Source organism: Labeo rohita, chromosome 8 (assembly GCF_022985175.1).
Source record: "Labeo rohita strain BAU-BD-2019 chromosome 8, IGBB_LRoh.1.0, whole genome shotgun sequence".
In the NCBI taxonomy this organism is placed as follows: domain Eukaryota; kingdom Metazoa; phylum Chordata; class Actinopteri; order Cypriniformes; family Cyprinidae; genus Labeo; species Labeo rohita.
This window is the reverse complement of record NC_066876.1, coordinates 28,028,425-28,054,177: the sequence shown is the minus strand read 5'-3', so window position 1 is coordinate 28,054,177 and position 25,753 is coordinate 28,028,425. Positions and strand designations below refer to the sequence as shown.

General features: G+C 34.9%; 1 protein-coding gene across 2 annotated transcripts in view; it reads right to left on the bottom strand.

The window, feature by feature from the left end:
* fibcd1a (fibrinogen C domain containing 1a) overlaps positions 1-25,753 on the bottom strand; it is a 155,161-nt gene that overhangs the window by 113,090 nt on the left and 16,318 nt on the right. For both annotated transcript variants that reach the window (XM_051117639.1, XM_051117640.1), the window contains one exon: positions 1,744-2,223. In XM_051117639.1, coding sequence (XP_050973596.1) covers positions 1,744-2,223 — 480 coding nt within the window. The remainder of the gene's footprint in view (positions 1-1,743; positions 2,224-25,753) is intronic.

Below are 25,753 nucleotides of genomic sequence, written 5' to 3'. Positions count from 1 at the left end.
AAACGAACACCAGAAGGTATGTTGAAAGAAACCATCATGGTTTAAAGGGATAGTTCACCCAAAAATGAAAATTCTGTCATTAATTACTCACCCTCATGTCGTTCCAAACTCACAAGACCTTTATTAATTTTTAGAACACAAATTAAGATATTTCAGTTGTGTTGCTGTCAGAAAGCTCTGGGATTTCATTAAAAACTTCTTAAATTGTGTTCCAAAGATGAATGAATGTCTCACAGGTTTGGAATGACATGATGGTGAGTAATTCATGACAGAATTTTCCTTTTTGGGTGAACTTCTCTTTAACTGTTTGTTTAAACAACAAATTGGAGTAGAAACAATTCTGTTATTAAAATGTTGTCATATATATTGCTTGTTTTACTTGAACAAAACATTTAATGCACAAAGCACTAAATGCACTAGTGATAAACCAATGTTTTGGTTATTTAGTTATAGCACTAAATAAACACAAATGATCATCGGAAGGTATGTTGAAAAAAACATCATGGTTTAAAGGGACAGTTCACCCCAAAATGTACATTTCTGTCATTAATTACTCACCTTGTCATTCCAAACTTGTAAGAACTTTGTTCATCTTCAGAACACAAATTTAAAATATTTTTGATTAAATCTGAGAGCTTTCTGACCCTGCATAGACAGCAACGCAACTGACACTTTCAAGGCCCAGAAAGGTAGTAAGGACATCGATAAAATAGTCCATGCGATATCAGTGGTACAACCATAATGTTATGAAGTTACGAGAATGCTTTTTGTGCACAAAGAAAACAAAAATAATGAATAATAAATTATTCCACAATTTCTTCTCTTCTGTGTCAGTCCTCAATGTGTGTTTACCAACACTATGGTTGAACCACTGATGTCACATGGACTATTTTAACTATATCCTTACTACCTGTCTGGGTCTTGAATGTGTCAGTTGTGTTGCGGTCTGTGCAGGGTCAGAAAGCTTTTGGATTTCATCAAAAATATCTTAATTTGTGTTGCAAAGATAAGCAAATGTCACACAGGTTTGGAATGACATGATGGTGAGTAATTCATGACAGGATTTTCCCTTTTTGGTAAACTCTCTCTTGGTTTCAACAACAAAATGGAGTAGAAACATAATTTTGTTATTAAAATGTTGACATATATATTGTTTGTTGTACATTAACAAAACATTGAATGCACAAAGCACTAAATCCACTAGTGATAAACCACGGGTATTTAAAATAAACCACAGTCATTCTTGTGCCTGACGCTATTAATGCCCGTGGAAAGCAGACGGCAAACCAAATTTAGAAGAGTTGTTCCATTATAACCAGGCACATATCCAGACCAGTGAGGTGAGTGAGCCGAATCAGGTACCTGGGCCACGGTAGTTGGGCAATGCCATACAGTCCCAGCAAAGTATGCCAGATCACATAGTGTGCAGCATTACCCAACAACCTCAAACTCAGAACCAGCCTGAAAAATGGTCGTATTTGCACGGTTAACTCATTTGCATAAATCCTTTAGTGAATCAGGTGCTAAAACAATGCAAACAGCGCATGCAAATTAAACAGCGCTATCAACGGCGCCATTCATTTTTGTGAATCCTCCAAGCATTGTTGCATTTTTAAAATCTTGTTTTCTAAGTTCTTCATGCCAGACTTGGTACGCACTGGAATTTGGCTTTGCATAAAACGTATTTCAGCCTGATTCGTCGAGTCTCCTATTGGAGCGAAGACTGGAATTTCCCAAACTAACCTGAATAAGCCGGCCCTGTTCGGTCTGCAGAGTGCTGAGCTCCTGTCCGATGTTGCCCTGGCCTTGCCTCAATGCGTTGTACTCCATCTTCAGCTGACTGGCATGGGCGGACAGCTTGGCCACCTCCTCGGCCAGTTTAACAAGCAGAGCCCGGTCTTGCCCTTTCACTGACTTTAGATCAGTGTCATGGTCGGTGAGCGAGTGCAGCAGCGAGGTCTGCACGCCCTCCAGACGCAGGAAGTTATTGTTGTAGTCTGGGCAGTTGGGGTCAATGAAGATGTTGATGCGGGAGCCGTCGCCTCTCTCGATGGTTACCAGGGCATTACCCTCATCCTGGTTAGTGCTGATGAGAGGGGGGCCGTCGGGGCCACTGGGCGCTTGGTAATGGTTCATCAGAAGGATGATCCCGGTTATTGTGACAGCCAGTAACACAGCAACAAAGAGCAGGATGGTGCATAGGAGATAGCTACAGCTCATCCTCTGTAGAAAAACAGAGAGATCGAGACGCATTAGCACACAGGAATAAAAGACAAGTCTGAAAAGAAGCATTAAAATGACCAGCACGACATAAATAGACAGAAATATGTTTTTTTTTTTTTTCATTTTAATCTTAAATACATTTCCGTAAAGCTGATGCATAAGTAATACACGCCGATTAAACTTGCAGGAGGCCATATCAAATCTGACATACACCGATAACAGATTCAAAAGTAGGTTCTCCAGCTTACAAATTTCCAAAAATCCCTGTTGAGCATTAAACATGCATGGAGATGCTTCTTGAAAGTTTAATCTGCTATTATGTAATACCTGAAGACTCCTGAATGCATAAATTCAGGCTTTTCACAAAGGTGTTTATAAAAGACGGAAAAGAAATTGTATTTGCTCGGTTGCCTAAGACCTAATCATCTTCCCTTGCTCCAGATAATTTAAGGCAGGATGATAGTATTCATAGTATATGAATGCAACCTCAGCCAGTAGGAAACTTAGGATTTGCTGTGAGCCCAGACTTTCAGAATTGGGGATGTTTTGATAAAGAATTGTGGCGAATGCAAGCTGATATTGGAGGTAATTACATTTTCATTTTGAGTGCGGCATTTACTTTCCGCTGAATGTATTCTGAATAGCTACAAGGCTAAAATACTGCTCATTTAGCTGGTTTAAGAGGGAACTAAACTACATTCTCTGCGTGTTTTATCATTCTCGTTCTAAAGATAAAGCATCAGTTACACATAATGCGCACCAGTTGCTCTTCATTGTATACTAGGAATAATATACATCGTAAATATATGAAATTGCTTGCATTGTTGTTATGACCTCTAGGACTGTAAATCAGTACACATTTCTGTTTATAAATTTACATAACCTTTGCAGAATAATAATTTTAACAAAGTAAGAAGGATGATAACAATTACTGTCCTGAATAAGCTGTTTCTCATGGACTTTTACACAGAGTCCAAAAGACAAAATAACAACTAAATTTACACAAAAGAAATTGGAAGATTTCCCTTGTTTGTCCTGTACAGTTAAACTGTCCACTGTTTTTCAGAAAAGTCCTCTAGGTCCTGCACATTCTGTGGTTTTCTTATACATTTTTATTTATTTAAACCCTTTTCCAACATTGACTGTATGATTTTGAGATCCAATTTCTCACAATGACGACAACTAAAGGACTCAAGAAGAGCAGGGGATGCAAACTTTTGATTGATAATGTGGTTTTTTTTTTTTCCATTTAGCACTGTCCTTTGGAAACTACAGAAGATGTTTACATGTTTCCCAGAAAACAAAATAAGTAAAATTTACCCAGATCATCCAAAAAAAATGCATATTTGTTGATGCATATTTTCAGAACACTGACAACACTGTAAATATATATATATATATATATAATTTATTTGACTGCATTTATTTGACTGCATTTATTTGATCCAAAGTACAGCAAAAACAGTAAAATATTTATACTATATAAAATAACTCTTTTCTATTTGAATATATTTTAAAATGTTATTTATTGTTGTGATTTCAAAACTGAACTTTTAGCATCATTACTCCAGTCACATGATCCTTCAAAAATCATTCTAATATTCTGATTTGCTGCTCAAAAAAACAAAAACATTTATTATTATTATTACGTTATGAACAGCTGAGTAAAATTTTTTCAGGTTTCTTTGATGAATAGAAGAACAGCATTTATCTGAAACAGAAATCTTATGTAACATTATAAATTTCTTTATTATCACTTTTGATCAATTTAAAGCATCCTTGCTAAATAAAAGTATTCATTTCTATAATTTCTTTCCCAAAAATAAATGAATAAATAAGTAAATACTGACTCCAAGCTTTTGAATGGTATAGTGTACAACATTACAAAGGTTTTTTATTTCAGATAAGTGCTGATCTTTGGGTTTTTCTATTCATCAAAGAATCCTGAAAAAAAACATACTCAACTGTTTTACATATTGATAATAATAATAATAAAAATAAATTGTTTCTTGAACAGCAAATCAGCATATTAGAATGATTTCTGAAGGATCATGTGACACTGAAGACTGGAGTAATGATGCTGAAAATCACAAGAATAAATTACATTTTAAAATATATTCAAATAGAAAACAATTATTTTAAATAGTATAAATATTTCACAATTTGATTGTTTTTGATGTACTTTAGATCAAATAAATGCAGCTTTGGTGAGCAGAAGCGACTTCTTTAAAAAACATTTAAAATCTTACTGTTCAAAAATCAATTGCATTGCATTTTTGTACCACATAATTGACAGCCCTACTTTAAATGCACAGTTTTCAAACATCTCAAGACACATCTCATTGGGGTTGAGACACATGTAAGCTTCTGTTCCCCTTATTGTGCATTAAAAAAAATGTAGCAAAGCCAGAACCGGCGTACATTAGAAAGAGGAGTGGCAGTGGATAATTTGTGAACACTTTACACTGATTTCTGTGATTGCCCAGGGCCCGAGCGGTGGGCTGGAATATAAACGACAAGATGAGCAGTGTTTCCTTTGAGGATCTAGGAAGGCAAATCCCCACAGGGCAAAAGACTAGAAACTACAGACATAAGCCTTACAGCTCAATATTACGGTTTGGTTAAGTGCCCGGAGTTGACAACTCTCTCATCTATATGAGTGTGTGCCAGCATGCGGACGTGTATGTGTGTGTGTGTGTGTGCACTCGGCAACAAACGCAGATATAACAACAAATGAAGTGAAGAACATTTGATGGGAAACTAGGGAATGCCGCGCAAGCACTGGAGAGGGCTTGCTTATCATTTTGCCATGTCTTTTTATTCAGGGGGAGCCTGCATCCCTCGCCCCGCTGTTATACAAGTGCCACTTCAATATTCCACTTGACAGCGGGTGTCGGTCCCTCGTGTGAGCTTCAAGTACATTTTGTATATTTATTTGTGGCACTTTTACATATATGCCAGAGTGACTCAATGCCCATGTGCCATAGTGCCATTTATGATTGAAATTAAATCACTGACACTCAGGCTGAAGCAGCACACAGCTGCAGTGAGATATTTACAGGGATCAGCAGTAAGGAATATTTCTGGTTGGCTGAATTGTTCAGATTTGCCAACATATTCACTGGGCCCAGCACAGAAAAGAGTATAAATGTAAACACTTTATAAATAAAAAAATATATATATGTATTTTATTTACAATTATAGTTTTTAATTTATAAAAGTAAATATTTTATTTAAAATTACAAATGTCAATTTGTGTGTGTAAATTTACATATGAAATGTTTACATTATAATCTTCTAGTAAGTATATTTGTGAATATATATGTGACCCTGGAGCACAAAACTAGTCATAAGGGTGAGTTTTTTGAAATCGAGATTTATACAACTACTTTATGAACTACTTTACTTCTAAGATTGGCTGCTATTAAGCCTCTAATTAAAAAACCACAACTTGACCCCAACGAATTAACTAATTACAGACCTATCTCGAATCTCCCATTTCTGTCAAAGATATTAGAAAAGGTTGTATCCTCACAGTTATCTTCCTTCCTACAGAAATATGATATCTGTGAGGATTTTCAGTCAGGTTTTAGACCGTACCATAGTACTGAGACTGCTCTTATTAGAGTTACAAATGATCTACTCTTATCATCCGATCGTGGTTGTATCTCTCTGTTAGTGCTACTGGATCTTAGTGCTGCGTTTGATACTGTTGACCACAACATTCTCTTGAATAGACTTGAGAATTATGTTGGCATTAGTGGTAGTGCATTGGCATGGTTCAAATCGTATCTATCTGACCGCCATCAATTCGTGGCAGTAAATGATGAGGTATCATATCGATCTCAAGTGCAGTATGGAGTACCACAAGGCTCAGTACTAGGGCCGTTACTCTTTACGCTTTACATGTTACCCTTGGGTGATATCATCAGGAAATATGGTGTTAGCTTTCACTGCTATGCTGATGATACCCAGCTCTATATTTCTTCGCGGCCTGGCGAAACGTACCAATTTGAAAAACTAATGGATTGTGTAGTTGAGTTAAAAAATTGGATGACAAGTAATTTCTTACTGCTAAATTCTGAAAAAACAGAGGTGTTAGTTATTGGGCCTAAAACCTCAGCGTGTAATAACCTAAAACACTGTCTAATACTTGATGGCTGTTCTGTCAATTCTTCGTCATCAGTTAGGAACCTAGGTGTGCTATTTGATGGTAATCTTTCCTTTGAAAACCACATCTCTAGTATTTGCAAAACTGCATTTTTCCATCTCAAAAATATATCTAAACTACGACCTATGCTATCAATGTCAAATGCTGAAACATTAATTCATGCGTTTATGACCTCACGGTTAGATTATTGTAATGCTTTATTGGGTGGTTGTTCTGCTCGCTTAATAAACAAACTCCAGCTGGTCCAAAATGCAGCAGCTAGAGTTCTTACTAGAACCAAAAAGTATGATCATATTAGCCCGGTTCTGTCTACACTGCACTGGCTCCCTATTAAACATCGTATAGATTTTAAAATCTTGCTAATTACTTATAAAGCCCTGAATGGTTTAGCTCCCCAGTACCTGAGTGAGCTCTTATCGCATTATAGTCCCTCACGTCCGCTGCGTTCTCAAAACTCTTGCAATTTGATAATACCGAGAATATCAAAATCAACCGCGGGCGGCAGATCTTTTTCTTATTTAGCACCCAAACTCTGGAACAATCTACCCTACAATGTTCGGGACGCAGACACACTCTGTCAGTTTAAATCTAGATTAAAGACCCATCTCTTTAACCTTGCTTACACATAACAAATCCACATTCTTATAATTCAAATCCGTTAAAGGATTGTTAGGCTGCACTAATTAGGTCAACCGGAACCGGGAACACTTCCCATAACACCCGATGTACTCGGTGCATCGTCAGAAGAATGGCATCTACGCTAATATTAGTCTGTTTCTCTCTTATTCCGAGGTCACATTAACCACCAGATCCAGTCCGTATCCAGATCAGATGGTCACTGCAGTCCCCCGGATCCAGTCCGAACCCAGCCCAGACGGTGGATCAGCACCTAGAGACGACCTCTACAGCCCTGAATGTCAGCGGAGTCCACATCAACTAGATGAGCCCCAGAGACGGATCCACATTAAAGACCACATCACCTAGACGGCTGTCGGCACAAGACCACGGGAACTTTGGCCAGAGGAGAACTGGCCCCCCCGACTGAGCCTGGTTTCTCCCAAGGTTTTTTTCTCCATTTGTCACCGATGGAGTTTTGGTTCCTTGCCGCTGTCGCCTCTGGCTTGCTTAGTTGGGGACACTTTCTCTTAACACAATATTGCATTTTATTTTATTGTTTTTGATTAACTACCTTTACCTATAATGTGAGTGTTTAATGTTGCCTTTGGTTTGCCTTGATGTACTGTTTCCTACTTAATACTGTACAGCCGCCTTGTCACAATTCTTTATTGTTAAAGGCGGTATATAAATAAAGGTGACTTGACTTGACTTGACTTGACAACGTCTGAACGCTGAATAAATAAGCTTTTCATTGTTAGGATAGGACAATGTTTTGTCAAGATACAACTATTTGGAAATCTGGAATCTGAGGGTGCAAAAAAACTTAAAAAAATTCAAAATATTGAGAAAATCAATATTTAAAGTTGTCCAAATAAAGTTCTGAGCAATGCATATTACTAATCAAAAATTAAGCTGATATATTTACAGTAGGAAATCTACAAAATATCTTCATGCAACATGATCTTTACTTAATATCCTAATGATTTTTGGCATAAAAGAAAAACGTTTAAATTTTAATATTTTAGTTAATATATTTGTGAATATATTTGGAAATTGATATTTGATAAGCAAAAATATTTATTGACGTTTATCATTTTTAGTTTTTAAATAAAACATTTTATTTATTTATTTATTTTTTTTAATTTATAAATGTATTAAATCAAATGTAAATTTATAATGTGCAGTGTGTGCAAGTGTTTAAAATATAATATTTTAGTGAATATATTTGTGAATATATTTGTGAACAGACATCTGGTAAGCAGAAATATTTATTTACATTTATCATTTTTAAATAAAAAACAATATACTTTATTTACAGTTATAATTTTGTAAAATTTAAATAATTAAATATTTTTTAAAACAAATTCTAAATGTAAACTTGTTTGTGTGTGTGTGTGTGCGTAAATTTATATGAAGTGTTTAAATTATAATACTTTAGTGAATATATTTGCAAACAAATATCTGCTATGTGGTGTATATATATATATATATATATACACACACACACACTTTAGTTACAGTTAAATTTATATAATTAAACATTTTATTTAAAAATTATAAATGTAAATTTGCGTGTATGTGTGTGTAATTTATATATAAAGTGTTATAAATTATATATATATGTTTTAGTGAAAGAAAAAAAAAATATATAAGCAGTAATATTTATTCACATTTCTAATTTTTACTTTTTGAAAAGTTACATGAATTATTTTATACTCCTGTTTTTACACTTATCTTTTCCATCAAATGTTAAACTTTCTTAAGAGAAAAGAAAAACTGCAATACAAGAAAACATGCAAGAAAAAAAATAATTGAAAATTAGAGACAGCAAAAAAAAAAAAGATGGCATACATAGCATAACAATACAGACAGCTTTTGTGATTTTCAGCCTACTCAAAGCCAACTCAATATTTCATCCTAGCTGACAGGTTAAAAATGTTGATAAATGGAATTTTTGCAACCAAATGTCACAAAAAAACAAGCAAAATAATGCAAATACATGTTAAAAGAAGTAAGATATAGTGATGGCACAATTGGGAAAGTGACAGTTCTGTCAAAATTTCCTCACGTTGGCAAATATTACCAATTAAACTATAGTCACAAATAAAACAATAAAATATGGTGCTAGCAACACCAAGGTCATGGCTTTGACAGGAAATGCAGGCAGCAGTTAAAAAAAAAAAAAAATATATATATATATATATATATGATTGCAATTTAAGCTTCTTTGGATAAAAGCGTCATGCCAAACATGTACATGTAAATGAAGTGGTCCTACATTTCCACATGAAGTTAAATCACCAAGTGCTGTACACTTGCAAATATGCAAACACACCCACAAACGCAATAAAAAGCCACATACCCTCTGAGATGTTGATTTAACACTCACTGCGTAAATAACTGCCCCTGCTCTCAAGCAAAAGTTCCAGTAAAACACATCTAAATTTACGACGGCTGTGTTCTGTCCCTGAATAACGGATATATTATTTTGCAGAGAATATTGTATTTCCATACTCGTGTGATAAAGTATCTCTTTACAAGACACCCATGAACAAAAGCCCGGTGAAGAGGGCCCTTTTCCCACACCGAGCGCAGGCATTGTCATATTTATTTTAAAGATAATTAATGTGCACAAAAGACTCAGCCTACTTCATCATGCAGCGGCAGACGAGAGCGGTCTCAGATCAATTTGTTACAATAAAGCAACAATACCTGCTGTCTGCAGGAATTAGCCGGGCTTATATCTGACCCCTCCGCTGCGTGCGTATCGCATACAGCCGCGCGGCAACAAAGACGCGGACGAGACCCGGCTTTTCCCTCCAGAGCGGCCCTGCGAGAAATCCTCGCCGACACAATGAGGCAGCGAGCGCGTCTATTCTATGTACACGCGCACCATCAATCTTGCTCTTCTTCATTGTGATGGAGCCTCTCTGCGGGTGTTTAGGAGAAAAACCGAGGGCTCGTAAACATTCGGTCGCCGTTCCACGACCTGCATCTTAACTAGAAGGCCGTGGCCGTCTTCGGAGGCGTCTACGTACCTTTACTTCCCTCTCACAGTCTAGTGGGCAGCGGGTATTCAGATGCCCCCTGAACAGACACAGGTTGAGATTAGAGGGCCACGCTTAGCTGAGCGCAGACAATATTTGATAAGGGCTTTTATCTGTCGAGGCTCTTGAATGAGGAGAGGTGAAACAGAGGAGCCGGTGAACAAAAACACCGCCACATTCTTTCCAACGTCCTCTCTTTAGACCTGTAAGACCCACAGCGGATCAACACCGATACCAGCTGCAGGAACTGAGAGGGAGGTCAAACGCATTGACACGCTGGGAATGTCACATGGCAGAGCTGGTGATTGCTTATTCGGGGAGATGTAGGTGAGGTGTCGGGTTTTCCTCTCGACACTGGCCTCTGACAAAAGAAGATGCGCAAGAGAGAACGCGCTGACTATAAGAAAGCAAGCAAAACTACTGTAAGATCAGCAAGAGACAACAATATGATAAAATGGAGATTAAATAGAGAGCAAATCGAGAGGAAAATCACCCTAGTAATTCAGATATACTCTGATTCAGAGTTGGCTTCTTTTTCAGTTAATGCATTTTAATAAGTGTAATTTTAATTTAATTGGCCCATGCTACAGGAAGTTGATTTGGAATTTAAATAGGAAGGACAGAAGCATAAAATATTAAATATGGAGAAATATCAACTCAAATTTAAAATATATCTATGGGAACTCATTTCAGCCACTGAATAAACAATTTTAAAAAGGTAATTGTGACTTTTTAATCTCACAATTCTGACTTTTTTCTCAGAATTGCATGATATAAACTCGCAATTGTAAGTTTTGAAGTTAGAATATTGGAATATAAACATGCAGTTGTGAGAAACAAAGTCAAAAGTGCAGGATAAAAATGCAATTCTGACTTTTTTTTATCACGAATATGAGTTTGTATCTCGCAAATCTGACTTTTTTCTCAGAAATGTGTAATATAAACTTGCATTTCTGACTCTTTTTTTTTTTCCTCTAAATTACATGATATAAACTCGCAAATAGTGCGTTTTCAGTCAGAATAGTGGGATATAAACTCACAATTGTGAGAAATAAAGCCAAAAGTACAAGATAAAAACAATTCTGACTCAATTGTGTAATATAAACGTGCAAATCTGACTTTTTTCTTGCAAATTTTAGTTTGTATCTTGCTAATCTGACTTTTTTCTCAGAATTGCATTATAAACTTGTAATCCTGACTTTTTGTTTCTCAAAACTGTATGATACAAAGTCGCAACTTCAAGTTTTAAAGTCAAAATAGCAGGATATAAACTTGCAAATGCGAGAAATAAAGTCAAAAGTGCAAGATAAAAACTTTTAATTCTGACTTTTTCTTGCAAATTTGAGTGTGTATCTGACCTTTTTCTCAGAATTGTGTAATATAAACTTACAATCCTGAGTTTTTTTCTCAGAACTGTATGATATAAACTCACAATTGCAAGTTTTAAAATCAGAATAGCGGGATATAAACTCGCTGTTGTGAGAAAAAGTCAAAAGTACCAAAAAAAAACTCGCAAATACGCGAGTTTTATCGAAAAATACGAGTTTGTATCTCGCAAATCAAACTTGCGGAATATAAACTTTTTTTTGCAATTGTAAGAAGAAAAGCAAAAAGTGCATGATAAAAACTTGCAATTCTGACTTTCTTCTCATGAATGTGAGTTTGTATCTTGCAAATCTGACTTTTGTCTTAGACTTGTGTAATATAAATTTGCAATTTTATTTTTTTTTTCAAAATTATATATTATATGCATTATATGAACTCGTAATTGTGAGAAATAGTCCAAAGTGCAAGATAGAAACTCACAAAAAATTCTGACTTTGTCGCAAATGCGAGTTTGTATCTCGCAATCCTGACTCTTTTTTTCTCAATTTTTACTATTTTTTTCTTAGAATTCTGAGACAGAAAGTCGCAACTGTGAGCTATAGAGTTCAGTTCTGAGGAGGAAAAAAGACATTATAGAAAAAAGTCACAATTTTGAGTTTATATTGCAATTCTGAGAAATAAAGAAAAATCTCTCCTTGGAATTGCAAGTTTATTTTTGCAATTTCGCATTTCGCAATTCTGACTTTCTTTATTGCAACTGTGAATTTAAATCACGCAATACTGACTTTATAACTCGAAACTATGGCTTTTTTACATGCAATTCTGAGAAAAAATGTTAAGAACTGCAAGTTTACATCTCACGATTGAGAAAAAAGCCAGAATTGTACATTTGTAATGCGCAATTCTGAAAAAAAGTCAGAATAGTGAGATAAAAAGCCGCAATTACCTTTTATTTATTATCTTTTTATTTAGTGGCGAAAACGTGCTTCCATAAATTTTAACTCAGATGTCTAAATTCAAATTGTAATTCTGCGTTCCGTTTGCTACATTCAGACTCCTTTCAAATTTAGAAACTAAAATTTTAAAAGGCTTTCCCAGTTCACAACCTTGGTCTCTAAAGTTTCAGAACACATTGAGAAAGATCCTTCAAGGATCCTTCCTAGAGGAAATCTCATCAGCTAACCACTTGACCGCCTGAGGGTTCTTCTATTTTTTTTCACGTAAAGAAATTTAAGAGAAACATCTGAGAAAAAGTTAAAATATAATTGAAGAACTCCATTAAGTCTCCAGAGCTATGAAAAAGCAACCTCCAAGCTATATAAATTTCCTCTGGGTGGTTTCGCTCACCATTAGTTTAATTGTAGGTTATATAAGTTGAGATACCAAGGAAAATTGTCTTTTGAATGGTCTTCTCTTTGTTCTTGAAAAATAGGACTTTCTTTTTGGAAGGGTCAGCGTCCTACCCTTGAGACACATATGCTTTAATCATAATTCAATCAATACTAAGAAAACAACCCTGAACCTCATTGCGTTTGTGTGTCCTTCTAATCTTATAAATGCAGTTCTGCCAATTACAAATCATGAGACTGTGAACTGCCGCAAGTTTATATTGGTTTTTTAATGAATGCATGTATTCTAAAGGCTTCTCAATACAATAAACAGCCAGCAAGGTTGCAGGCAGTTTCAATAGTGATTCACAGTCCGTTCAGCATTGCTTTATTGTAAGGCCAAAGTTTTCAAAGTCACTTTTTAAAGTGTCATATGTTCTAATATGTACAATAATGTTGTTGCAAAGATGACCTTAAAACTAGCCGGGTATTAGTGAAAATTAAACAACGTTAAGCTTTTGAAAACATTCCTAGAAATATAAATCCAAGCATGTGAGAAGACGCACCATGTGAATAGCAGAGATATTTCAAAGGCTTAGCGGAGTCATTGTTGATTCCATGAGCCTTTGAAAAGCTGTTATTTCTGATCTCAACATGGTATCCAATATATCATTTACTCATTGAGCTGGCACTTTTATCTATAGCTCAAATGCAAATCAATAGTAATTTTAATTGCATTGTGCTTCCAAGCATTCAGAAGTTGGCAAAATTGATTCTAGACTGTATTACCAGTGTACCAACGCACTAGTGATCAGTCCACTTTCTACTCTGCTAAACTTAAAGAAACACAAGTATTTCAACATTTGCACAGCCTTAATCTTTTATATTAATCTTTTCTGTTTCATATAAAATTATAGTTTTGTCTTGTTTGTAGTGTGATCAATGTTTGTGTAGTAGATATGTTAGGGAAGTAACGCGTAACATTTTAATTATATTTTGCTAAAATGAACAAAATGACTAGACAAAAGATCACATCGTTCATTTTGCTGAACGAGACTCAAAGGTCCGAGTCAGTAAAATGATCCGAACTTCCCATCACTACTATGAATCACATTTAAGTTCATCGTCTGTGTACTCCGGCTAAAAAAGGTAGAGTAGGCGAAAAACTCCATCTTATTTTCTGCTACAACTTCAGAATCGTCCAACATCGTTGTACCTTTTTGTTTGTAAACAGCGTTTGACTCACTTGCAGTTTCTTAGTCTTTGCGCGTTCGCTTTGTAAACACTGGGTCTGTAGTTTTGCCTACGTTCCGAATGACCTTTCGAAGTAATTCAACGCACATCCCAGAGCCTGTGCTACACAAGCTTTTGTGCTTAAAAAGTATACAAAGTTTTATTTTCCGAAAAAAATAACAGATCGTTTCGCTAGATAAGACCCTTCTTCCTCAGCTGGGATCGTTTAGAGGCCTTTGAAGCCGCATTTAAACTACATTTTGGAAGTTCAAAATCGGGGCACCAATCAAGTCCATTATATGAAGAAAAATCCTGAAGTGCTTTCCAGAAAAACCATAATATCTTCATGACTGAAGACAGAAAGACATGAACATCTTGGATGTCAAGGGGGTGAGTAAATTATTTTTTAATTGTTGTTCTGGAAGTGGACTTCTTCTTTAATATCCTAACTTAAAGGATTAGTTCACTTCCAGAATAAAAATTTCCTGATAACTTACTCAACCCCATGTCATCCAAGATGTTCAAGTCTTTCTTCAGACAGAAAGAAATGAAGGTTTTTGAGGAAAACATTCCAGGATTTTTCTCCATATAGTGGACTTCAATAGTGACCAACAGATTGAAGGTCCAACTTGCAGTTTCAGTGCAGCTTCAAAGGGCTACACACAATCACAGCCGAGAAATATGGGTCTTACCTAGCGAAACGATTAGTCGATTTCTAAAAAATGTTACCATTTCTACACGGTAAAACATTTTCAAAAACTTAGGTTTAGCAGCTGCCTTAAAATTTTAAGTTAAATCAACTTAAAAATACAAGTCATTTTAACTCATTTTATTGTAATGAGTTAAAATTACTTGTAGTTTTAAGCTGACTTAACTTAAAGTTTTAAGGCAGCTGCTGAACTTAAGTTTTTAAATTGAAACTAGTGAAAACTATTTACAGTGTATACTTTTTAACCACAAATGCTCACACTTGCACTAGATCGACCTCACTCTTTACGTAATCACACACGTGATGTACTGTAGGCGGAAGTACTGACCCAGTGTTTACAAAGCGAACGTGCAAACATAGGTAAAACAATGATGTCAGATGATTAAATCAAACATTTGGACCTTTGGACATTCAACCCATTGATCCTCATTGAACTATATTGAGAAAAATCATGGAATGTTTTCCTCAAAAACCTTAATTGAAGAAAGACATGAACATCTTGGATAACATAGGAGTGAGCAAATTATCAGCAAATGTTTATTCTGGAAGTCAACTAATCGTTTAATGGATAAACAGATGGAAAAGGGCTTAAATCTAAAGATGTAATAATGTCTTTGTACATGCAAGGATAACAGGCATATGGACAGCAAGTCCAGTCAGTACCTGACAACAGACTTGAGGATGTTTACCACAACATTTGCTTTAGCTCAGGGGTCCCTTTATCTCGAAGTACAAATCTACAGCTCTTGCTGAAATACTGGGGTGCCTCAAGGCTCTAATCTAGGCCCGACCTAATCTTCTTATAAGGGCTTAAGTTAGAAAGATGCTCTACCGGCTGTGCACATACATTGGGAGGGTGGGGGGGAGAAAAAACAAAACAAAAAAAAAAACAGGCTGGCAGTCAGACATATGTAGTTGTTTACTTTTTCCCCTGAGGTACAGATCTTCCCGATTTAAGAGTGCTGGCTATTCATTAACAACTGTACAGGTCTTGATGAGTGACCTTTTAATGTTCTCAATGCTTCAGCAGAAAACCAATCCCAGACAGACGAAAAAGCATCTGCTAATGTGTATGTAACCTGACCTACTAACAGCATACATCCAGAATATAGGCTATTTCTATTCATTAGGGTTGTGATGCGAGAAAAGGGTCTTATTCAGAATTGGTTCTCTTCTTTAAAAGAAAAAGATTTCTATGAATTTTGGTTCTGGAAATGGCATATATTCTTTTGATTCTTATTAGCCAGTTATTTTGGTGCATCAAAAACCCTTCAGAATCAATCTAGTTCTCTCAGACTCACTCTCTCAGCTGCAATTTTGCATTGTGGTGCTCTCATGAACATGCGCAAAGGTGCTATTTTAGTTTTTGTCATTTTTATTTTTTGGATGAACTATCCTTTTAATTGTGTTATTTCACAGAAAAATATAATATCAAAATGTATTTCTAATTTGTTAAATTTGCTCAGCATAAATCTGAAATGATCTCATTTTTTGCCAGCAAAACACAAAATAATCAGAAGTACTGAAGGAATCATTAAAAGGTTTTTTTTTTTTTTTTTTTAAATCGCTAATAGTAGGAGTCAACAATATTAAAATCTCATGATACGATAGTATCTCGATATGAAGTCCACGATACGATATTTATTGGCGATATTTTTAAAAAAAAGACTTAAAAAGTGAAAATGAAAATTTAGTACATTTTAAAGTTAAATTATTCTATCTAATGCACTTTGAGAGTTTGAAATTAAGAGGTCCAACCCATGTTCTTAACCAAACAATGCCAAATATGCTAAATATGCACTGTAAAATAAATGAAAACAAATATTTCAAAGGTATATTATTTTTGCTTTACACTACAGTAGGGAAATGACAAAAATTCTACACTTTTACAAATGTCTACACTTTAAAGAGATATTTTAAATTTGGACTGCTGTAATATTACCCATTTAAACCGCTAGCTGTCAGCAATTCATACTGCACTTTTAAGACTTGATAAAGGGATAAAGCCATATTGTGCTTTCAGTTTTAGTTTGTTTGACAGATACTGTGCCAAAGCACAATGGCCCTAAAACAACTTTAAAGACCATTATGTTAGAATAAGAAGTTTAAATATACAGTGACATGCAAAAGTTTGGGAACCCCTTGCAGAATCTGTGAAAATGTGAATAATTTTAATAAAATAAAAGAGAGATCATAGAAAATGCATGTTATTTTTTATTTAGTACTGTCCTGAGTAAGATATTTTTTCATAAAAGATGTTTACATATAGTCGACAAGACTAAAAAATAAGCTGAAATTATTAAAATAACTTGTTTGAAAAGTTTGGGAACCCTTGGTTCTTAATACTTTGTGTGGTTACCTGAAAGATCTATAACAGTTCTTTTTTTTGTTTTGTGATGGTTGTTCATGAGGTCCTTGTTTGTTCTGAACAGTTAAACTGAGCACTGTTCTACAGAAAAATCCTCCAGGTCCTGCAGATTCTTCAGTTTTCCAGTTTTGCATATTTGAACCCTCTCCAGCAGTGACTGTATGATTTTGAGATCCATCTTGGGACTCAAACACAACTATTAAAAAAGGTTCAAACATTCACTGATGCTCCAGAGGGAAACACAATGCATTAACAGCCGGGGGTAAAAACTTTTGAACAGGATGAAAATGTCCAATTTTTCTTATTTTGTTTTAAAGCATTGTGATTCTTTCTGGAGCATCAGTGAATGTTTGAACCTTTTTTAATAGTTGTGTTTGAGTCCCTCAATTGTCCTCAGTCTGAAAAGATGAATCTCAAAATCAAACAGTCACTGTTAAAAAGGGTTCAAATATGCAAAAGATGCTGGAAAACAGAAGAATCTGCTGATTTTTCTGAAGAACAGTGTTCAGTAAAACTGTGTTTAGAACAAACAAGGCACTCATGAACATCCATCCCAAAATTAAACAGCCATAGATCATCCAGGTAACCACACACAGTATTAAGAACCAATATTTCCCACACTGTAAAAAAATAAAAAACACAATTTGTTTAGTCAGCTTGAAATAATTTGTTACCCTGCTGCCTTAAAATTTTAAGTTCAGTTAACAGTCAACAAGCTATTTTTTTGTCTTGTGGACTATATGTAAACATCTTTTATGTTAAACATCTTACTCAGGACAGCACTAAGTAAAACATAACATGCATTTTGTATGATCTCTCTTATTTTGTTAAAATTATTCACATTTTCACAGATTCTGCAAGGGGTTCCTAGACTTTTTACCTGGAAGACCTATATCGCTTAATATATATTGCTATCGCAATACCACGATATTGATAATATTGTTACATCCCTAACAGAAATCAAAATGTTCAATACTAATGCAATATTTAGATTTAAGATTGTACAATACAGTTCAGGATCAATTTATCAAAGTTAAGTCAAATCACTATTAAAAATATATTGCCTTGTTTTCTGTTTGCCAGAAAAAGATGAACAGAAAGATGTAATAGATGTACTGTTTCTTTACATACTTTTTAGATATTGCAATTTTTTTCTGTCCTAAAAACCTGAATGTATCACATATTTAACATTTATATTACACTCAGGTCTAAGCTGCTGCTACGGTTTATATCAAGACTTCAACCGAAGAACCCTAGAGCACTTTCAGACCCCTTCAAAAACACACGAGTCTTAAATGTGGTCAAGCTCCAGTTGTTTTACAAATTAGACACTTGTAAGGCCAAACGCCTGAAAGCAACGCCCCGTCAACACGCATTAAGCGATCACTACGCCGTTCGCCCTGAATTACACAGCAACCCGAGGCCTAAAAAAAAAAAATCTTGTGATACAACGTGAAAGCAGAAATCCCACCGAGTAAGTCTTAGCGCTTTGGGCAGACCAGATGTGGGGGATTACTCTTAATCTGCAAAATGGCCACACAACTCTAGCGCTTCTTCTCCAGTTCATTTATCACTAACGTTGCACGGCAGTAAGACGCGGGAACCTGAGCACTGACTCGCTACGTGATCCGCACTGCCGCAGCCACACAAATCAAAACACACACACACACACATGCATTCACACGAACCAGCACAATTTGTGCTGGCTCAGAATATGTGGCTTCATTAGCCGGTTTGAAATGATAAATAGTTTATTGTGCGTAGGGGGGGACGTGCCCGAGGCTGTCAAAAGCAGACTGTTCCTCCCCCTCCCTCCAGCTCCAGCGAGGCCATTAAAACGGCATCGTGCGAAAGCGTAAAACTGCTTTTCTGAGCCAATAGGTGATGACACACTGAGAAGGGCCCTTTGCGTATCTTTGAAACATCTCACGAAGCAGATAACGGCGCCTCGCCAACAATCTGAGAAGTTACTAGCGGGGCAAAGCGATGTAGCACGCTCGTTGCCTGAGGTAAACGATAAAAATTATTCTACTTCGTGTGTAGGGCGAGAGAGGTAAACAAGGCAGGGGATATGACTTCAAAATGAAAGTGCGTTCTCTCGTAGCCCACATACAGTTCATTAAAACTGAAAGCAAATAATAGTTGCCCAACTGTAGAGATGTCATACTGAGATTGGGTCAAAAAAACAGCATTCTTTGTATAAAAATTGCAGGTCTTTCTGTGCAAAAGCACAATGTGGCATCTATCGAAGGCATCTGTGGAGAAGCGGTCATGCTTTGAGCTCTGCGCCCTCTCACCATCTCAAAGGAAATAAGTGGGTGCTACTGCGAATAGAGGAAATCAACACTTCAATTGTACATGTTGCTTTACGAAATGGCCGTCATGTGCAGCTAAAGTGGGGCTGAAATCTCGACCATCAATTTTTAATCATAGTCCTCCTCTACTGACCCTTAAACCTCCTTTCTGCAAACCTTAGATAACTTTGACTTGTGTGACTGTATGAAAACGTACGTTTGCTCTTTTTGTTGAATATTTCTTGGCTCTTACCTTACAGTATAGCATCTGTGCTGTACTATCTATCTATCTATCCATCCATCCATCCATCTATCTATCTATTTATTCAAAAAAAATGGGAAAAAATAAATAAAATAAAAGTACATTTAAATAGTTTGTATACATAAAATATATGTATAAAATATTTGTATACATAAAAATATGTATACATAAATATTTAAATAGTTGAATTATTACAAAAAAAAAGAAAAGAAAAATATAACTCAAATAAAAAGAAAATTAGAAATATTTTCTAAAAATCATGACAAAACCTGAAATTTTAAAAATAAAAAATATTTTAAAATATTAAGAAATAGTATAAAATAAATACTGTATTTATTTATTTATTCATTCACTCGTTCATTCATTCATAAGGCTAAAAATTAAAAGCTAAATAAAAATGTTTAAATAGTATTTACAAAATATGTATACATATATATTTAAATAACTCATAAATAACATAAAATAAAATAAAAATTCAACATAAGATCTTGACAAAAACTAAAATAAAAAAGCCCATTCAAAATATTAAGAAATACTGCAACAGAAACACTATATCAATTTATAATTTTTTTGACAATCTTTTATTATTTTATGTTTGTTGTTTTTATTTAATATATAATAATAATAACAACAACAACAACAACAACTACAATAAATTCTATAATATTAAACAACTGTTTTCAACATTTATAATAATAAGAAGTGTTTCTTGAACAGCAAATCAGCATATTAGAATGATTTCTGAAGGATCATGTGACACCAAAGACTGGAGCAATGATGCTGAAATGTCAGCATCACAGGAATAAATAACATATAATAAAATACATAACAGTTGTTTTAAATTGGACTACTATTTAAAAAAATTACTGTTTCACTGTATTTCGATCAAATAAATGCAACATTGAGGAGCTTAAGAGATTTCTTTTTCTACTTTAATTCTGCAAAACATTTTGCTGACGTAGCAATGTTTTGTCTTTTTCTTTAAAGAAGCAAATATCACATTCGCAACTGTGGTGAAAAAACTGCAGTATTCACTGGGCTTAAGAAACATTTGAAACAAAGTTGATACTTTGATAACTGCATGAGCGTGCGCTAAGAAATAAACTTCGGGAGAGTGCACAATATTTTCAAGGCAAAGCATATATTTGTGGCTATATACAACAAAAAGTGTTTGCAGTCGTAGCGTGTGTCCACTCAACTGACTGTTGACATGATTTAGCCTCTGCGTGTGGTGCGTGTGTGTGTGTTTGTGGCTTGTGTATGTGTAACTCGGCGGAGTGGCAAGCAGCAGTGACAGTGCCTTCTCTCTGCAGGCTTGCCTGTCAGTGCGCTCCAAGGACAGGCAGCGATGTGTGCAGGCAGCGATTTGTCTTTCAGGCCTCTTCTGGGCTCCAGAGAGCAGCTTCTGCAGGGATGCCATAAGTCACCATTCACACTCTTCCTCTCCGCTCCCTAATGGCTGACACACAGAAGTCAGCTCTGGCTTTGCTCTGACATGCTGGATCAAAACGGCAAGGGACAAAAGATCAACCTCTATACACACACGCACACATTCACGGACCAACGGATGCCATATGAGAGAAAGTAAACGCATACGATGTAAAAGCGAACAGCGCATCTTATTTGTGTGATGCCAGCAGTGAGCAAACAGATCTCAAAATGTTATTTCGCTGTGTTTGAGCAGCAAGTGAAATGTTGTTTCGGTTGTCTTGTGCACAAGACGTTCTACATCCTTCAAGCAAAAGTTCAAAGGAATATGAAATTTTCAGGAGAAATATAGTTTTGACATTTAGTTTGGGAGTCTAAAATGAACAAGACACCAAAGAAGCTTTATATCACTTTACTGAAACACTGCAAAATGCGAAAAAGGTTTTTCATAAATCCTCATAATTTTGGGTAGGAGTCGCATACAGTGATTGTTATCTAAAACTGTTAATTGAAACAAAAGTAAAATATAAAAAAAAGAAATATATAGAAATAAAATATGCTAATAATTTTGCAAATAAAAATGTTTCCATGGGAAATAATAAAATAAAATAAAATAAAATAAAATAAAATAAAATACCTGTACATAAATATTTAGATTTATTTGTGAATTATTAAAATTAAAAAATAAAACCTACAAATAAAATAAAATAAAATAAAATAAATAAAAATAAAAATTCAAACAAAGTTCAAGATAATTGGAAATATTTCTAAAAATATATAATAATGGCGAAAGCATATATCACTAAAACTATTAAAATATTTTTTGTTAATTGAAACAAAGGTGAAAATAAATGAAATATATAGAAATAAAAGATGCTAAAACTTAAAACAAAATGAAAAACGTTTCCTTGGGAAATAAAATAAAATAAAATAATAGCAATTACAAAATAAAATTTATACTTATATAAATAAATATTTACATTTATTTGTGAATTCTTAAAATTATAAATAAACTGAAAAAATAAAATAAATAAAATAAAATTCAAACAAAATTCAAAATAAATTGAAATATTAAAAAAATATAATAATGAAAAAGCATATAACACTATTTTTTAATATATTTTTGTTAATTGAAATAAAGGGGAAAAAAATAAATACATAGAAATAAAAGATGCTAAAACTTAAAAGGAAAATAAAAATGTTTCCTTGAGAAAATAATAATAAGAAAATAAAATAAATAGTATTTACAAAATATTTATAAACATCAATAAATTATGAAAAAATAACTGACAAAATAAAACTAAAAAAAATATTCAGATAAAACAAACAAAATTCAAGATAATTACAAACATTTTTAAAAATTCTAGTAATGACAAAAGCATATAAAACTAAATAAAGGTGAACATAAATGAAATATATAGAAACAGAACATGCCAAAATTTAAAAGGAAAATAAAAATGTTTCCTTGGAAAAAAAAAATAGTATTTACAAAATATTTATAAACGTCTAAATAACTGAATCGAAATAAACTGTAAAATAACTTAAAAATAAAATAAAAATTCAATATAATTAGAAATATTCATATAAAAATTCATAATTAGGACAAAAGCATATTAAAATGACTAAAACTATAATTAAATTAAAAATTAAATTAAAAACAAATTATAAAAAAATACTAATTTAAAATATTAAGAAATACTATAACAATATAAATACTAAAATAACACTTGTCATTTAGGGACAATGCAGCACAATAGTCCAATTCTGAAACCAATTCTACTGCCTTTACGATTCACTGCCAGAGAAAATATGCAAAAATGTTCTTTTAACTGGGGCAGTGCCATCAAAGGTACACCGGTGTATGTCAACTACCACTAAATAGTGCATATTAGTACCTCAATGACATGAGTTTGAATAAAATGATGATTTTTCTTTATTTTTGGTTGAACTATTTCTTTGAACTAGCTGTGTGATCTATTTATTGTCTTACTCTATCACCACATTCAATTCCGACTGCCACTCAAATGTAATTTCTTTTTCTGTTGCAGAAGCTCTGTTGAACAGAAAACATAATGGTCTTTCCTTATACGCCATAATATAACCCAAAAGGCCAGAAAATTTCTAAAAACACAGGTGATGCGGGACTCTGAAGTGTTTCGACTCGGCAATTGAGAAGGAAAAAGCAAATGGAAAAATTCTATCACTCACGGGAAGTCACAGCTTGTGGTGGTTAATAATGGTCATTTATTTCTGTTACAGAAAGACATTTCTTCCCCCAAAAAGCCATAGTTAGAAAGCGCCAGCAAATACTACTGGGAGGAAATGTCTCGCTGAAAGAATCTGAGATACATTTCCATAAAACGCTAAAGTATTGTACGGGTCAGGTGAAATGTTTTCAAGTCACATCTTTAAAAATATAAAACAGAAGGAACAGAAGGATACGGTCAATGGAAATGTTTTTAAAATTCAGCGTATTATGCACAGACGCAGCTTTCACACACTTATGAACACCATCACGAAATGCACTTCGCTTCCAAATGGGGACCTTCAAGAATTAGCCAGTAATTTGCACACAAAACCCCCTGAATGGCGTGCGTTTTGAACCCTGGCATGTGCTGAGCATTTCAAATGACACAGCCGGTTAGGGCTTCACAGTGCAGAAACTAATTAGATTGTCCATAATGGATTCCATCTCACTTTATGTGATGTGACTTGACAGCTGCCAAAGCAGTCGTGAAGTATGAAACTGGGTTTTTGTGTGTGTGTCTGAGCGCAATAATATGGCCCCTCATCTTCGGCTTTCAGAGTGTGATGTGTGTATATGCTTCTAAAAATCCCTGTTAGTCGACGACCGGCTCTCTCCGCAGAGGTCAAATCCATTTGCGCCTCCTGCAGGTGGCATCACACCAGGATGACCCCGGGTCAGAGCGCCACCGAAAACAGCTTTTTAAAAGCCATCAGAAATCCCAAGCCACATGCACAAACTCTGGGATGTTATGTCAACACAAATGCACAGTGAAAGTAAAGGTGGGCCTGTGTGATTTAATGCCACTAGTTCGTCTAGTGACTGATGAACATGGTCCAGATTTTGGGCGGCGATGCTCCAGATCTACGCTATTTCTATTCAATGGCTTCACACAGTGGTTCCACTTGTGATTTTTTCATAAACTGTGGCCAATCTGACTCTTCTCTCTGTTTGTGTTCTGCTAAGCCTCATATACACAACCGGACCAATCGTTCCACAAGTGGGCCGTTTAACAGCCCCGTTTTGTTGAATTGTAAAAATCCTATTAATGGTCACAAACAGTTTACTGAAAAGGCCTCATGGTTGCCTAGGAAAGCAAAACTGAATGTTTCCACAACAATTTTCAATGATGACACTGGATGTTGAGAGAAAAAGCAATGCAAAACCAAGCAGACACAAGAACGACTCCTACCTACTTGAATGACGACCCAAAATCTCTCAAACTGTGTGCAAAGATTACGTTTTATATAAAAAAATCTCCAATTGCCACCCCCCCCCCCAAAAAAAACTACAGTTTTCAGATTGTTTCTGCTATTTTGCATGCAGCCAAAAGGCTAGGTTATTTTTTTTCAATCAAAGCGTGTTTTTTTTTCAAACATTCTGTGCCATCTGGGAATCGGAAAACCTGAAGAAATATAAAAGTGCCCTTTAAATTCCTGACCAAAGCCATCTGAACACACACCATGCTACAATTACAATTACTAAACTTGCAAGTCACAATTTCCCAAGAGGAAATTGATAATTACCGTGCTATGGTGGTTGATTTGGATTTAGGTCTCTATGCTAGGCAAAAAGAGAAAGGTGACAATTTAATAAAAGTGAATGAACAAAAGTGTCCTTCATTACCAGTATTGCGGGTAACACATTACAAGTTACGTAATCAGATTACATTTTTCAAGTAAGTAGTAATGTACAGACACGGCCAAAAATATCAGCACCCTTGCAATTCTGTCAGAAAATGCAACACTTCTCTCAGAAAATTGTTCCGGTTGCAAATGTTTTGGTATTCACGTGCTTCTTGTTTTTGTTTGCACTGCAACAAAACACAAAAAAACAAAAGAAAAGTCAAACTTGATAAAATTTCACACAGAACTCAAAAATGGACTGGACAAAATTATTCGCACCTTGTCAAAATTGTAAGAAATAATTGCTTTTCAAGCATGTGATGCTCCTGTAATTTGTATTTAGACACACCTTTGGCAAGTAACAGGTGTGGGCCATATAGGAATCACACTTGCAAACAGTTAAAATGGAGAAAAGTTGACTTAATCTTTGTGTTGTGTGGACACAAAGATTAACATGGACAATCTCAAAGCTACAAGTCCATTTCCAGTGATCTTAATGTTCACAGGTTTACAGCCCATGGCACTGTAGCTAACCTCCCTGTGGAGGTTACATGGACGGAAGAGCAAAATTAATGAAAATTACAACGAAGGATTGTTTGAATGGTGGATAAAGAACCCCGATTAACCTCCAAACAAATTCAAGCTGATCAGCAGACACAAGGGACAACAGTGTCAGCTCGCACTATCCGTCGCCATCCGAATGGAAAGGGACGCTAAGTTAGGACACCACTGCTGGCACAAAGACATAAAAAAGCAAGACTGGAGTTTGCCAAAACTTATGTGACAAAACCACAATTCTTCTGGGAGAACGTACTGTGGACAGATGAGACAAAAGTACAGCTTTTTTGTGAAGGACATCATGGCACTATTTACATA